General features: G+C 36.5%; 1 protein-coding gene across 1 annotated transcript in view; it reads left to right on the top strand.

Moving 5' to 3' along the window:
- Window positions 1–15,554, top strand: part of LOC149276500 (receptor-type tyrosine-protein phosphatase N2-like) — a 259,787-nt gene that overhangs the window by 12,812 nt on the left and 231,421 nt on the right. Inside the window, exon 4 of the mRNA XM_089503564.1 lies at window positions 12,402–12,481. Coding sequence (XP_089359690.1) covers window positions 12,402–12,481 — 80 coding nt within the window. The remainder of the gene's footprint in view (window positions 1–12,401; window positions 12,482–15,554) is intronic.

Genomic DNA, 15,554 nt, shown 5'->3' with positions numbered 1-15,554 from the left:
CTTTGATATTTGGTCTTAATATCAAAGTGAGCTCCAAACCAAAGGTTTTAATTAATCACTCCTTGTAAGGTAAGCATGCGTATCACCCCAGAACCTTAATATATATATATATATATATATATATATATATATATATATATATATATATATGTATTAAAGCTGATAAAAAATACTTTTAGTCTTAGCTTAAAATGTAGGCTGGTCCTATACACCAGTAGGGAAGTAAGGGAGATGCGGCGAAGGACAATGGGTGATGTTAGTATAGGACAGAGTCACTGGTTCCTTGCAAAGGTTCCTAGTCAAATGCCTAGGGTATAGTTTATAAGAAAGAGAGTGAATCATAATATTGAGATAACATCTATAGCTTTTATTGGAGATTAATTTGCTTTTGTGGAATAGAAAACAGAGAATAATATTCGCTAGGGCAAAATTTGTAAAAGTCATGGAACATGAGCGTTTGCCACCCGACTGTTGACTTGTAGTGCCTTGAGTCTTTAATGTTTATTGCTTAAGGGCCAAGACAAAAAACATTTTGGTCAAGGGCAGGCCATTATCTTTTGTGTTTAGAACTGCCATTGGCTAGACAACACCTGAAGGCAATAGTTAAGGCAATCTCCCCAATTCCTTTTGAATTATAAAGTCTTTTTGATAATGATCATCCAACCTCTCTCAATCCAAACAGTAGGGCGAGCATATAAATTGCTGTCCCCGGGGTCTTTTTTTTTGTAAGAAAATTGTAAGAATTTTTCAAGCATATGCCAAGCCGTTGCCTACACTGAGCACATTGTCAGAAATCTTGATAATGTCGCTAAAGGTCAAATATTTGTTGTATGGTGATATTTAGTCTTGGAAATTTTTTTTTATTTTTTTACAGGTAATGTCTGACAGTTGCAGTTTGCATTTGGATATTATGTCATAATAGAGAATATGGGAGACTCATTAACTAAGAACACTGTTAGGAATCGTGCAACCAATGGAATGAATAAAATAAGTCTGCTCAAGCAAAGCTCTTACTCCAACAGAGTGACGACATTACATCTAAGACACATGTAATATGTGTAGATTTATTTATCACTATCTTTTGTTTGAGTGATTCTGTTTGAGTTCATTCATATATTTAGGACCATTAGTATGGCCCCAACTTTTGCATCTGGGAGCAGACTTTTGGTTTTGTTTGGCTAATGTTTTTTTTCGACAATCTTCTGGGGTTACATCTCCCACCCTATGAGTTCAAGAGCATTACTTGTAAACATGAGAGGAATCTTACACAGATTGTAATTCTCCACATGTTGAATCGTCCATGGCGAAGAGTAGATATACTTAGTACTCCGTAGACTTGTGCCAATGGACCAAAATTTGGATTCAGACAATTTTTTCTTTTTGTTTTTTGGTCCACTTTAGTTTACTGCCAGTTCAGACGAAACCCAGAGGGCTTTTTCCATTTGGAAACAGAATTTGTTGTCATTCACCCTCAGTCACTCTCACTCACTCTCTCATACTGTCATTCACTCTCTTTTTCTCAATCTCCCTACCTTCTCTGCCAACCACTTCCTTGTCCCCTTCTCCTTTTCTGCAGCTCTGCTTCTTCACTTGCATCTTCGTGTTCTTCTGTCTTCTTTTTTTGTCCGCTTCTCCCTGGTAGCTCCATTAACCTGGCCTCATGGAGAACACCCAGTCCCCCAATGGAGGTATGGTGGAGAAAGATTATTGTATCTACACCTCTTTCTTCGCAAATCCGTCTGCATTATTTTTGCCTGTTGGAGTATTTCTGTAAAAGGATGGAATCGCTCGGGACAGCCTCTCCACCCTTCTTCCAGCCGGAGGAGAGAGGCACTTTTGCAGAAGTACTCTAGGAGGCCTGGTTAACAGAGCTGATACAGAGGAGAAATGGACGAAAAAGGAAGACAGAAGAACAAGAATAGGGAAGAGAAGAAGCACAGCTGCGAAAAAGGAGACACAGTGCACGAGACAGTGTCCGAGAGTGTGGCATAGAGTTAGACTGTGAGAGAAGATGAGTGAGAGTGTAAGAGTGAAAAAACAACAAAATGCAAACGGAAATTTGGAGCTGTTTGCTTCGCTCTCGTTTGCTTCGTTGGGGGTCCCTCCTCATTTTCAGACATTCGTACGCATTAAGGAAATTTCCAAATTTTGTTAAAATCAAAATTCAACTAAATGCCCCTTTAAAATGAAACCTAAGTTAAATAAGAAAATTATTGTTTGTTTTTTTTTCCAGTGTGCGATATATGCTCTTAGTCCTGCCTTTCATTCTTTTTTTTTTCTTCTATCTTGTTAAGTGTTTCGAAGTGTACAGAATTGCGAATGAGAACCGGTACTGCCTTATCACTGGGAATAAGTTGACAATCCTGGCCTCTAAAAACATATTAGATTATTTTTAAAAGCAGGTTGAAATATGGCAATTGTTGCCTATGTAATATGTAATTACAAATTGCAACCGAATAGCAGATAAACTGTATTTTGTAGAAATACTACTTCTTAATAGGTTTTGTTAATGGTTATGTAGCTGTCAAATGATATCCATTATTTCTTATTACATCATTAAAGACCATTAAAATGACATTAGCCTGCTGATGTAATTACGTTAGCAGACTTAAAATGAGTATGGCCATGATTTGATAATCTAATTCTAAGTGTCTTTTTGGCCTGTTGTGATTGATAAGGAAATAGAGTCCTGTTCATGTGATGTAGGTGTCAACGCCGGCCTGCGTGTCTATTGAAATAGAATAAATTCTAAAACGCAGTGATGGTTTATGATTTTTATTCACAACGGTCAAACGGCCTTTAAATCCCAATTTAATCCATTCGCCCGAAGAACGCATAAACGTTCCGTTGTACAAAGAAATTAACCCCTTAAGGACAATGGGCAGTCCCTAAACCCATTGAAAACAATGCATTTTGAGCCCGTACATGTACGGGCTTTGTCATTAAGGGGTTAAATGGAAATTTGTCTGGTATAAATTCTGGATAGGATCTTTCCAAGATGATAAAGCACCGCATATAAAACATAATCACGGACCTAGGATCCTTTTGTGGTGATTGATTGAAATTGACGTGCTGCGGCTGTCCTCACTAGACTAAGATTTGCAATTCTAGAGCTCGTGGCAAGGCATTTGTAAAGATTCTGCCTCTGTTTTGCTAAAGGCTCACAGGCGATCGACCGTGCCCTGCCGGTTTCAGCTCCTGCAAATGTTTTCTATCCTCTCCTCATAAAATATACTTTGTGTTTAAAACAGCGCTGTCAATACATAGACGCGGGAGGGAAAAGAACTAGTCAGAGGAAATGCGACCAGTAAACTAAATTTTATTTATTTATAACTACTTGAAGTTTTTTGTTAGAATGTTGTTGTTTTTTTTTTATATGGCACAGCTTTCATTTTCCTAATCATTTTAAATCTTGATGTTCTCTCTCTTCTCCTCACCTAAACCTTACAAGGGCTGCCCCAACCAATCAGCATCAACCAGCAATTTAACAATAGGAGTGATCATGAAGTTGGGATGACTGCTCTTATGTTATACAAATTACATGGGGTTTTAATAAAAAATAAATAAATAAATATATATAAATAAATATATATATATATATATATATATATATAAAATGTAGAATTTAGTTCAAAAGTGATAGACCTGCATAAGGTTTATCTGCTCCTTTTTTACAGAAGTCATACTAATACATAAACCATTTACGGTTTCATTAACATGTATGCTCAAGGTTCCATTTTTCCATTATCAAAAAATTATATTGCAACGCTTATTTGTTGCTTATCAAAACATGGGGAAAAAAGATCTGTTGTTCTAGAAACTAACAGAAATGCAAAAAATCATCATGTTGCATTTTGAGCTTGTTCTGTGACACGATCTCCGTACGAGGGATAAATACAACATGTCGTGGGTCACAATGCCCATGTGACTTTCACTTTAAGTCAACATGTCAGATGAGCGCGTTCGGGTTTGTGTACCGTTCTCTCAATGTTTACCCTCTCACACCTCAAATAGCTAATCAGGCAGTGGATTAAATGCACTCAACCTCAACGCTAGACCAGCCTTTCGTCTTTCCACTTCATCATGCTGATTGATTATGACATCTGGCAGCGCTATAATAAATGAAGGAAGTATTGGAAGCCTTAGGGATAAGTCAAGCTGGCTGCCAGGTTTATATATGTGTCGAAACTCAACCATATTCTAAGTAACTACAGACATCTATTCTTAACTTTTATTCGATCAGACATCAATATACTGCTCTATGGTGCATGAACGGCCGTCTTGATGCACAAAATCTCTCTGAGTTTCAATATGAAACACTATATCTGCGAAATTAAACTTTTTCTAAAGCCTCAATTTGTATATTATATGCCCCCATGACCATAACTGCTGCTGTTTTGGGTATATCAAGCGATACCGCTCAATAATACCCGAGAAGTAATTTTAAGCAATATTTCCCCATTGTGACATTATGTAGTCATTAGATCGTTATGATGTAGTTTGGGCAAATAATCGCTAACCGCTAAACGAAACATCAATATTAATATGAAATTCAAACTCAAATGAAATACTAATTGGTAAGTTAATTTAGAACGCCTATCAAAAAATGTTACAGTTGGCCATTATCCATCCAAAACAGTAGAGTTTCAATGTGTGTTGTTAATGTCATACTGAAATTTTATAGACAAAAGTATTTTTGACATTTTTAATTTAAAAAAGACAAATATTTAGCCTGTTTCATCCAATAGATTTTCCTTCTATTTTTATAGAAAGCATAGATTAACTTTTTGCCCTCTAAATATAAAGCGATGTAACAGGTACTTCATTGTTTCCCACAACGTGTGTGTGTGTGGGGGGTAATATTAATATAAGTCAAGGGCATGATGGAACCAAAATCTAAATCATTTTGATGGGAATCGTTACATCCCCCTCTGACGTTATAGATGCCCTAGGGCAGTGGTTCTCAACCTTCCTAATGCCGCGACCCTTTAATACAGTTCCTCATGTTGTGGTGACCCCCAAACATAAAATTATGTAATTATATATTGTGAAATATGTGTTTTCCGATGGTCTTAGGCAACCCCTGTGAAAGGGTCCAAAGGGGTCGCGACCCACAGGTTGAGATAGAGAACCGGTCCAGTAGCCCAATAGTATTTTATATTTGTTCTATCAGAGATTGCCGGACTTTGGAATCCTGAAGGTATCTTGCTCCTATCAAACTAATTCACCCAACTCAAATGAGAAGCGATTAACGAATGTAATGTAATATTGTAATATAATATGAATATCAACAAATCTGAGTTTTTGGCATGTCACCATAGGGAAAAGGGAAGATATCGCTAATGCTTTATTGATCTACATCCCTACTAAATATATCGATCACATCACCAATACCATTATACAAGAACAAGCCGCCTCTATCCTTAATTACTTTAGAACATGGAACTTATCCTAACACCAAATGCCCCCATCTATGTTCACTTTTTAAGATTTTAGTGACTGCGTCATAGAAGATAAATTCAGGATATTGCCAATGAAATGAATTATGAAATGATATATGGAGAAAGCACTGCTAATGATCAGATGTGGCAGTCGTAATTGCCATCTTCAACGGATCCACTTTGATGAGTCCCTGCAACATAGGGTGCCTATGTTATGCCCATTTTTCAACTATAACCTTCCGACAATAAAATGCTCTGAACGCGCTCCTTCTCATATAACTCAGCTCTTCCATATAGGCTTAATTCACACATTTTCCAAGACATATGAGCAAGCTGATATCACAAGAATATCTGATCTTTCCATTAAGTTAAGGAGAGAATTTCTTTATTATGAACATGGTGCATTTCCACTTTTCAGTCCCTCGTATTATCTGAAAATAAAAAAAGCTTTCAAGATGTGAGAAAAGGTCACAGGAGAAACCTTGGCCATGGAAAGACGTTTTGGAAACCCCTTACATAATTTAATACTCAGGTGCGGTGGAAATGTGACAGATTGTAAATGTGTCGGAAGCCTTACGGAAAATGTGAACTCTTCCTTTACCATCTAAAAACAAAATAAAATTGCAGGGTTTTTTTTGTAGAAATTGGAACATTTTAATTATTTTCTGCCATTGGTGGATATTATTGAATGTGATCACTAACTTTGGTCCGCATGGTGGCACCCAGCCTAGGGGTAAACCTTAAACAAGTAGCCCAACATTAATGTTGAATAGTAATTAACTTTACAATAAACTTCAGGCACTATACATAAAGTCTATAGAAGAAGCTCAAATTATATATATATAGCCATACTGAAAAATACAATTTAAAGAAATGACTACATTGAACACTATATATATATATATATATACAATTTTTGTTATTATTCCTTTCTAAAAAGTTCTATAGTCTGTACGACCACTTTTCACATGTTCAATGTATATAGTGATAATAATATCCTTTTACAATAAAAAGTAGATTTCTTCCAGAATTCTTCTGTTCTCAGCCTTTTTCTCCTTTTATATCAGGGACTTTTCAGTACCCATTGAAGTGATTATTCTTTCTTCCTTGCACAGCAGGAGGAGACTTCACAACAGGAGGTCACAGGGGTACATCCCAGAGGTGCAGACACAAATGTCGATTCTCCAATCTCCTGGGGACCCACTTATCACTCCATACATAAATCCATACTAATTCTTTTGCTCGTTGCCGTGGCTACTCTCTACTGTCGCCCTCCATGAATGTATTTCCACCGAGCTAAATAGGAATCCAACCATTGTGATGCAGGGTACATTGTATTTCATTAAAAAAAAATAATAATCTGCCCACACTCTTTTTATTTAAAAAACACAAATGACACAAATGTGTCTTTTTGAAAAATTGTATATTGACGTATTTAGCTATTTACACTTTGTTTTTAATGCTTATATCTGAAAAACCTGAACTATTAATCCTCTAATAGTCCCTCATGATAATTCTAAGTAAATGACGCATGGAACCATTGACTTGTCTTTACTTTAAGGCACACTTGGATCTCCCGTAGACTGTGTGACCCTGAGTATCTGCCCCTTCCCCCTGAGATTGGGGCGAGAACCCTGAGAGTTCCCAGGTTCTGCTAATGTTGTCCCATATGATAGCATCCTTAAGTTTGGATGCATTCGGAAAAAAATTTGGAGTAAATTATGGACATTTTATGGACAAATTTTGTCATTTTAAAAATAGCCTTAAAATTAGGCATATTTTAAGGGCCTGTACATTATTTGAATTAAATAAAGAAACTGTTTCTGTTCTGCTTTTTTTTGGTAGCTTGGAGGTCAAATGTGTTGTTTGACCTAAAACGGTAGATCTTTAAAATACATTTATTAATTTTAATGCATAGCTTACACCCTTTATCATTTGCCAATTGAACAGTCTAGGCTTTATTATTTTATACATAGTTTACTGGCAAACAATTCCCCAAATGAATGTTTCCTGGATATAATACACACTAATGGGCAGAGATGGGTTAAATTACAGATTAATTTTTACAATTCTAAAATTCATTTTTTTCCACTAGAGGGTATTCTAGGCTTGACTGTACTTTTTGGACAAATTCTATCCCATTCTATTTATAGGTAGTGAATTTTTTAAAAAAAATACACACTCGAGATCATTTAAGGCCCTGGAAAATGAATATACAGGTAAGTTGTATAGTAAAAAGTTGTTATAGGTATTAATGTAACAAATGGGTTGGCTGCTATGGACGAGATTAGATATTGATCATGAGCCTGCAATTTCTCTATACATACGTAGATTTATTTTAAGCATAGGCTGTTAGGGAGAGAGCAATGCATTACTAGTACAGATAATATGCAATTTTCAAAAGAACAAGACACATAAATAGCTGAAAGTTGTGTATACCAACCACAAAATTATGGTTCATCCACACAAACAAGAGGTAAGAAAGTTAAAGTAATATGCATTTCTTTGCAATTAAAGAGAGAGGGCATGAAAGAGTGTGGGAGAGGAAGAGAGAGTGAATGAGTGACAATTAATTTTGTTTCGGAATGGGAAAAGCCCTCCGAATTTCATCCGAACCAAAAGGGCAGGAAACAAAAATTTGGAAAATGACAAAAAAAACGGAACGGAAAAAATTTGTATTTGGTCCATTTGCATAAGTCTAGATTCTAAACTTTTTGTTTTGGGGACTTCAAATGAAGTAAAAAAAAAAGGAAGCCTGACCACATAGACATGGCAAGAGGCGAAAGAAAATACATACTGTATGGACAAACAACTCAAAATATGAATCAAGTCATAATTGTAAGAACATAATGAGGTCATAATAAAGATAATAATAATAATAATAATGATTTAATGTAGATTTGCCTCATGTACTGTTTGTAGCTGCATGTAATTATCATTGAGCAAAAAAAACCCCAAAACCTGTTACATTTAATTAGTAGGAATTTCGAGATGGGCTTGGGGAGGCAGTCCAGCAGGCGGCTTATGGGGTTTAGGCTATCAGCCTAATCAGTCATGCATTTACCCCACCTATAACATATCCTAAAGCAGTTTGGTATAGGATTTTCCACCTTCCACATTTGAATAGTAGAACTATTATAGAAAGTAATTGGTATCACAGTCGACATTGTTTTTACATTACACTTGCGGCTAAAAAAAAATATATTTTACTTTTTAACGAGGAGGTGATTTGTAGCTATTTCCCTACTTATTAAAGAAACCCTTAAGAATTATACGTGATGGGCATTGTGATCACAATAATTTGGCACATACCTTTTTACGTTATAAAGCCATTGTTGGTTGTTTGTTAGGTTATAAATAACCATTTCCCTCTCCTTTATGTAACACTTTAAAATGATTATACCTCTGACTGAGAAAATAGCAAGTTGCTCCTAAGAGATTTTATTTTCCAAGTGGAAAACGACATTTTATATTAACGTTATGTGCTGTCAGGTAGTTGACATGCCAACTGCCTTTTGGCGTTCGCTGTCACTAAAAAGATACATGATAATATGTATTCAACACTGACCTCAATATGTGTCCTTCACTACCAAACTATGCTTCACCTACTGACCCATAATTGAAATAACGTCTAGTAAATGTAAATTTTACAGAAAAAAAAATGTGCCTGGCGTAGTAGCCCATATAACATTGTAGCTTCTGTCATTAGTAGAGATTTATTGGTGCAAATTTCAGATATATGTGAATAAAAGTAACAAAATAAACTGTACCGTCAGTGTATTGGCCATACTGGATAAGCCAGCCCAAAGTAAAGGGGATGTAAGATCTTTTCATATGGTGCTCAGCACTGAAGGCGCACGTAATGTGATGGAGCAGAGAGACACGATTACACTGGTGAGGCATAGGGAGAAAGGGAGAGAAGAAAAGAGACTGGGAGCTAATGATAAAGAGAAGAGATTGTGAGAATGGGGAGAAGTATCGAAAAGGGGGAGATATTGAGATAAGGAGATAGGGTAGAGAAAAGGAAAAGAGACATAGATAAAGAGGAGGAAACATGAAAGGTAGAGAGAAAAGGGAGAGATAAAGTGAAATAGGAGGAGATAAAGAGAAATGGAAGTGATGAGATAAAGAAAAAGAGGAGAGATAATGAGAAAGGGAGAATCAAAGAAAAGGCGAGAGATAAAAGGTGGCGAGAAAAAGGAGAGAGATAGAGGAGGAACACTAGAGAGGAGGGGGTATATATATATCTATATATATATACAGAAAGGGCAGAGATAGGGATAGAAAGAAAATAGATAAAAAAGGAGAGATAAAGAGAGAGAAGGGGAGAGATAATCAAAGAGAAAAAGGAGTGCTAAAGAAAAAGGTAGAACTAAAGAGAAAGGAGAGATAAGGAAGAAAAGGGAAGAGATGAGATAAAGAGAAATGGGAGAGATAATGAGAGAGGGAATAAACAGAAAGGGGAAAGAAAGTGAAAAGGGTGAGGTAAAGAGAAAGAGGAGAGGTAGAAAGGGGAAAAAAACAAAGTAGAGGGAGTTAATGGAAAAGGTGAATCAAAGAGAAGAGGGTGAAATAAAAGAGAAAGAAGAGAGATAAAAAATGGAGACAAAATAAATGAGAGTGAAATAAAAGAGAAAAAAAAGGAGTGATAATAAGAAAGAGCAGGAGATAAATATAAAGCGGAGAGAAAAAGAGGGTTACGAGAAAGATGAGCAGAAAGGGGAGAGATAATGTGATGAGAGATTATGAGAGTATGTATGTATGTTGACCTCATACAACTACTGCTATTTTGCGCCAAAGACTATTGAAACAAATGTAATAAATAATTAAATCCATTATATGGGAACCTATCTGTGACTGCCTTTGTGTCACATGTTAATTAAGCGTTTCTGGTGAAAAAATATGAATAAGGCAAAGTTTGACATGACTAAAGAATTACTGGAAAGTGTTTGGGCATTCAGCAGCAATAGGAATGGAGTTTCTAAAGCCACAGTTAGTTACAAAAGTGTTGAATTAAGCGTAATAGATCATTTTTTGTGTAGATACGACTATTTTAGGCAGATCGCTTAATGAGAAGCCATATAGAGGGCATTAGCATTTGGAACACTGTGGGCAGTTTTTATCAAAGGGAATAGAGAAGTATTTGATCATTTCTACTTTGTCCAGAAATATCTCTCTTCTTTTATCATAGGTCATTGGACAAATATGAACAAAATCCATATGGCTGTGAAAGATGATAACATAAGGCAGTTGAAAACATGTGCCTAGCTTTCATAACTTTTCGGTTTACCAAGTGTGCAAGAGTCGAGCTACGAATAAGTTAAAATGCGCTTATAGAGTGAAATTACTATGGTTCATTCATCCTCTTGAAATGATGGTTTGCAAGCATTGAATCACGAGCTGAGGAGTAGAACTGGAGTTGAGCCATAGCATGGCCCAGTTGAGTTGGCGTGGGAGTCAAGCTGAGCCTCTGAGTCATGAGTGAACCTCCAAGAAAACCCAGGGAGATGTTAAGTTTAAGCCATGCCTTAAAGATGAGGCTCTCTATCATTCACTTTTGATGTCTATCCCCATCTGTAAAATACAAGAGCAAACTAATAAGAAGGGCCCAAACGCGACAATAATTTATTTTCACTTTACTTAAAGCATTTAATAACAATTAAAAAAATCAAATTTAATCAGTCCCTACAGCGGAAATAGAATACGTTCACATCGGGAGAAGGCAAAGGGGTCGCCAATCATACATGGCAATCGTACATTCGTATTAAATAGACCTATTTTAAAATGGTTTGGCTTTACCAGATAGTTGACACATTAAATGTTGCTTAAAGTAATCCCGAGGAGATCAATAAAATTAGGATTTATTGGCTGAATGTGAAGAATTCTGAGCGGTTTACAGAATAGTTTTGGCCTCAGGCGTAGGTATGATCATCAGATACTTTCTGATGTTTATGTTCATTTTTTTTTCATGCAAGAATATAAAAATGTCTGGCAGCTAAAGGATTCTATTTTATATCGTCTGTGCCTTCTAAAACAGTGAAAAATATTTTTTGGAGGAATAAATACATTGGGGTAGTATACAAAATGACTTTTTTGAAAGATTGGTCTTGTCACAAAAGCAACTAATAAAATAGTCCAATCAGCATTTTATTGGTTGCTATGGTGATAAGGTAGACTACTTTTACCTCTATCTCTTCTGGTGGAATGACTTTATGGAGGGGGTCTAGTCATGTCTAGAGTATGGACCTACACTATATGGACAAAAGTATTGGGACACCTGACCGTTACATGTAGTTGAATGGGACATACCAAGACATTTTGGACAATTTGATTCTTCCAACTTTGTGGAAACATTTTGGGGAAGGGCCTTGACTGTGCCCCAGTGTACAGAGCAAGGTCCATAAAGACATTGTGTGGAAGTACTTGAATGGCCTGCACAGAGCCCTGACCTCAAACCCACCAAACACCTTTGGAATTAACTGGAATGGAGATTTGCGAGCCAGGCCTTCTCCTCCAACATCAGTGCCTGACCTCACAAATGCTCTACTGGATGATTGGGCAAAACATTCCCACATAACTGTTCCAAAATCGTGTGAAAAGCCTTCCCAGAAGAGTGGAAGGCCAACATCAATATTAAAGTCTATGTATTTAGAGTGCAATGTCATGAAAATCCCTGTTGTGTAATGGTCCGGTGTCCCGATACTTTTGTCCATGTAGTGTGTCTCCAGACTTGGGATGGGAGGGAAATTGTTGGACTTGAACCTGACCCAGAGACCGAAGAAAGCTCTTCACCTGGAGACTCTGGGTTGAACTCAAAGTTTGTATCTATGGTAATAAGACCTCTTTTCAAAGTTTTACTGCTTTTTATCACTTTCTATACATAAGCAGACTTTGTAAATTGCTCTGGGAAAAACTTTTCAAATGAATTCACATTCATCTGTTTTCATTTATTTTTTTTAGTGTATATGGCTCCACTGTCCTGTTCCAAGTGCGGGCCACTGTGCCAAATATTACAAACGAAGATGTGGCGATGACTGCAGGTACTGATATCCTATGATTATTTTCCATTTTTTGTGTTGCTTTTTTTTTTCTCTTAATATCGAAAGAATACGTTTGGATAAAATGTGTATTTTTTTATAGATTAATTTCATTTAAGCCAATAATATTGCGGAAAATTAAATCAAAGGATGTTTCTAAATTAAAAGTTGAGCTTACAAAGTAATTGTTTAAGAAGGCAGGGAAAGGTACTTTTATTTAAATACAAGGCTTGACGTGCTAAATAGTGTATTGATGAACTGATGTGGTTGACCAGGATTGTTAACAAGTTAATTGCCAAATGGCGTTGTAATGTATTGCTCTGTGATGTATTGAATGTATGTAATGTATTGTATTGTATTGCTCTGTTCCCATCCCCTCTGGCCATCAGAGGGTTACATTTATTCAGATTCTTTCCCGTATGACAGTCACCAAGGCTGAACACAAAATGTTTACTCGGAATTGATAAAGGAAAGATTTGCCCAATTTCCTTTATAAACTTTGGTTAGAGGCTTATCGTGGTAGGTTGGTAAAGGGCTTTAGGGAAATTGCAGAATGCCGTCTGAGCTACTGAGCCGACACATTTAATGTGATAGGATTTACTTCGTCAACACTGTGAATGTGAAATATGTACTTAGGACGTTCAAGAAGTATTTGAACATTCTACTAAGTAAGAATCCTTCCTAAAAACATGTTTTCTTCTAAAATCTATAATCCCTACCAAGTGGAGTCTGAGCTGGCTCTGTATTGTTTTTACTCTTATGAGTTGAGGGGGAGCCAAGAGTTAGACCTGATTCAACAATGGCGCTTCCAACGGTATTATAATATATTGGCTATTGTACACCCGGGGGTTATCCGGAAGTCATGGTCCAAATTCGGCTGGCTGAGCATTCAGAGAGTTGTAATTAAACAACGGGAGATGTGCTCCCATATGCCATTATTATCCTCAGATTTGATTTCCGTTTCTCCAATACCAATTCCTTGAGCTCCACCATAATACCTTTGTTTGTTATATTAAACATTTTATGACTTTGGTAGCTACTTGAATATAGGTTTTATATCCACATTAATAACCCAGTTTTCTTATTGCTTTTCTTAAACAATATCTAATGATATTATGTTGGAAAAGGGGTTTTCCCTTTGGGGGATAGTTAAAAAAAACCACACCATTGTTTTTTTATCGGTGATAAATGGAAGCTATTTAAGTAATTTTGTGCTGGGTGTATAAATGAAGAATACAATTAAGCCAGTCTATGAAAGCTTTATATCTAGAGAGGTTATAGAACAGATATCAGTGTCCATATTCCTCATTGTCGGCTACTTATGATGACAGTAGTGAGTGTACGTCTGATGGCAGGGACAAGAGGGTCCTTGCAGGAGGAAATTAAAGTGAGTAAACGGTTACTGATGTGACCCTCCACCCCGTGCCTGTCCATTACATCAGGCCTTACAATGAAAAGCCTTATTTTCTTTACACATAACTATTTTACCAATCTCTGGAAGGTGTAAGATACAAAAGATACACAACCTAATATCTCGTATGTTCCAAATATATCTTCCTGCAGTCCACTTGGCTGTGTGGCTATGTAACTATAATTTATGCCTATATATCACATCAAAAGGAAGTTTATACAAGGCAATATTTGCGGCCAGGAACGCAAACCATGATTCAGAGGGACCACCGGACACACAAAGCAAATGCCAAGTGGGATCCATGGACCGGGTGTGATGTGTTATAAACCATGAGAGATAATCAATGGCCATTTTTGGACAAATGGTGTTCACCATTGTCTCCATTGTTCCTCTAATTACGTCTTGTGGTTGCCCGCATCCAGTATGTTGTCTGTAGCTTATTATTCTTGCCAGCGATATAAGTTATGACTCAGAGATCATTCTTCACATAGAATGTTGACCGCAAAAAGATACCCCTAGAAGAGCCTACAAATGATACCCCTGTCTGAATGGAAGAAGTAACTGTAGAAATTATAAAAATTATAAGATAATAATCCCAACTTCAGAGAGTTCTGATAACTGGGAGAAAAGGTGTTTTTCTTTAAGATTTTTCTATTCTACTCTATTTTTTCTATTCAGCCATTATATTTAGCACTAAATCATCTGTTTATCTACTGTATATGTTAGCAGATCTGTCATATTATACTACTTTAAGGTTTAATTACATAAAACAAACCCACAGAAACCTTTAAGAACCATTTTCAGTTTATATGGCAACAACCTATCAGTTCTTCCTTTGTGTCATGAGACCTTTAAAAGTTCGAAAAAAGCAGAGTAGGTGGAACAGCACCTTTAAAACCAAGGTCATTTAATATGGTTGAGCTCTGGAAATATTTATTAACTGTAGAGAGAAAATAGCACATACACCCTGTTATTCCTCCCTTAGCAGCCAGGTAATGACTTTTAACATTCTGACAAGTGTATTCTTGAAAAAAGGTCATAGCTGTCAGTTTATGGAATCTATGCTAATCTGCTCAGCTGGATACAATTCAGGCAGACAATATTGCGGTATCATAATTAGTTGTGGGAGACTGCATTCATCAGAGGATGAGTAATGGGTATAAACAATATAGTGAAATGATATATATATATATATCTATATCTATATCTATATATATATTCTCTGTATTTGGCATTGTGGTAGAATGTTTGGCCCAAATAATCCTAAAAGACATTTCCCTCTGTACAGTATCCATCATGTGCATGGCAGCAAATTATCTATACCTGTCTTTCTGGACATACTGTGCATACGTATGGTGCACCGACGGCCGACAGCGCCTTCCGCAAACATTATATGGACAAAATGTATTGGGACACCTGACCATTACACCAACAGGGACTTTATATTATATATATTATGTATATCTTATCCTGTTTTGGACTAACCTGGACCCAGGGTTAGTCTCCAACTTGGTTACCTCCATATTACTGCTGGCAAGTAGTCCTGAGCCTCTGCAAATTGCTATGCTTTTTCTTTGACCTTTTGATTGGTGAGTCTGGACTTTTTGAGAAGTTTGGCCAATTTTCATAGTTCTGCTTTTGTTAGATTTAGGTCACAGCCTTATA

The sequence above is a fragment of the Sceloporus occidentalis genome, unplaced genomic scaffold (assembly GCF_023333645.1).
Source record: "Sceloporus occidentalis isolate IW3139 unplaced genomic scaffold, rSceOcc1.0.p SCAF_236, whole genome shotgun sequence".
NCBI classification, from domain to species: domain Eukaryota; kingdom Metazoa; phylum Chordata; class Lepidosauria; order Squamata; family Phrynosomatidae; genus Sceloporus; species Sceloporus occidentalis.
The sequence above is the reverse complement of the archived record's forward strand: the minus strand, read 5'-3'. Positions and strand labels throughout refer to the sequence as shown.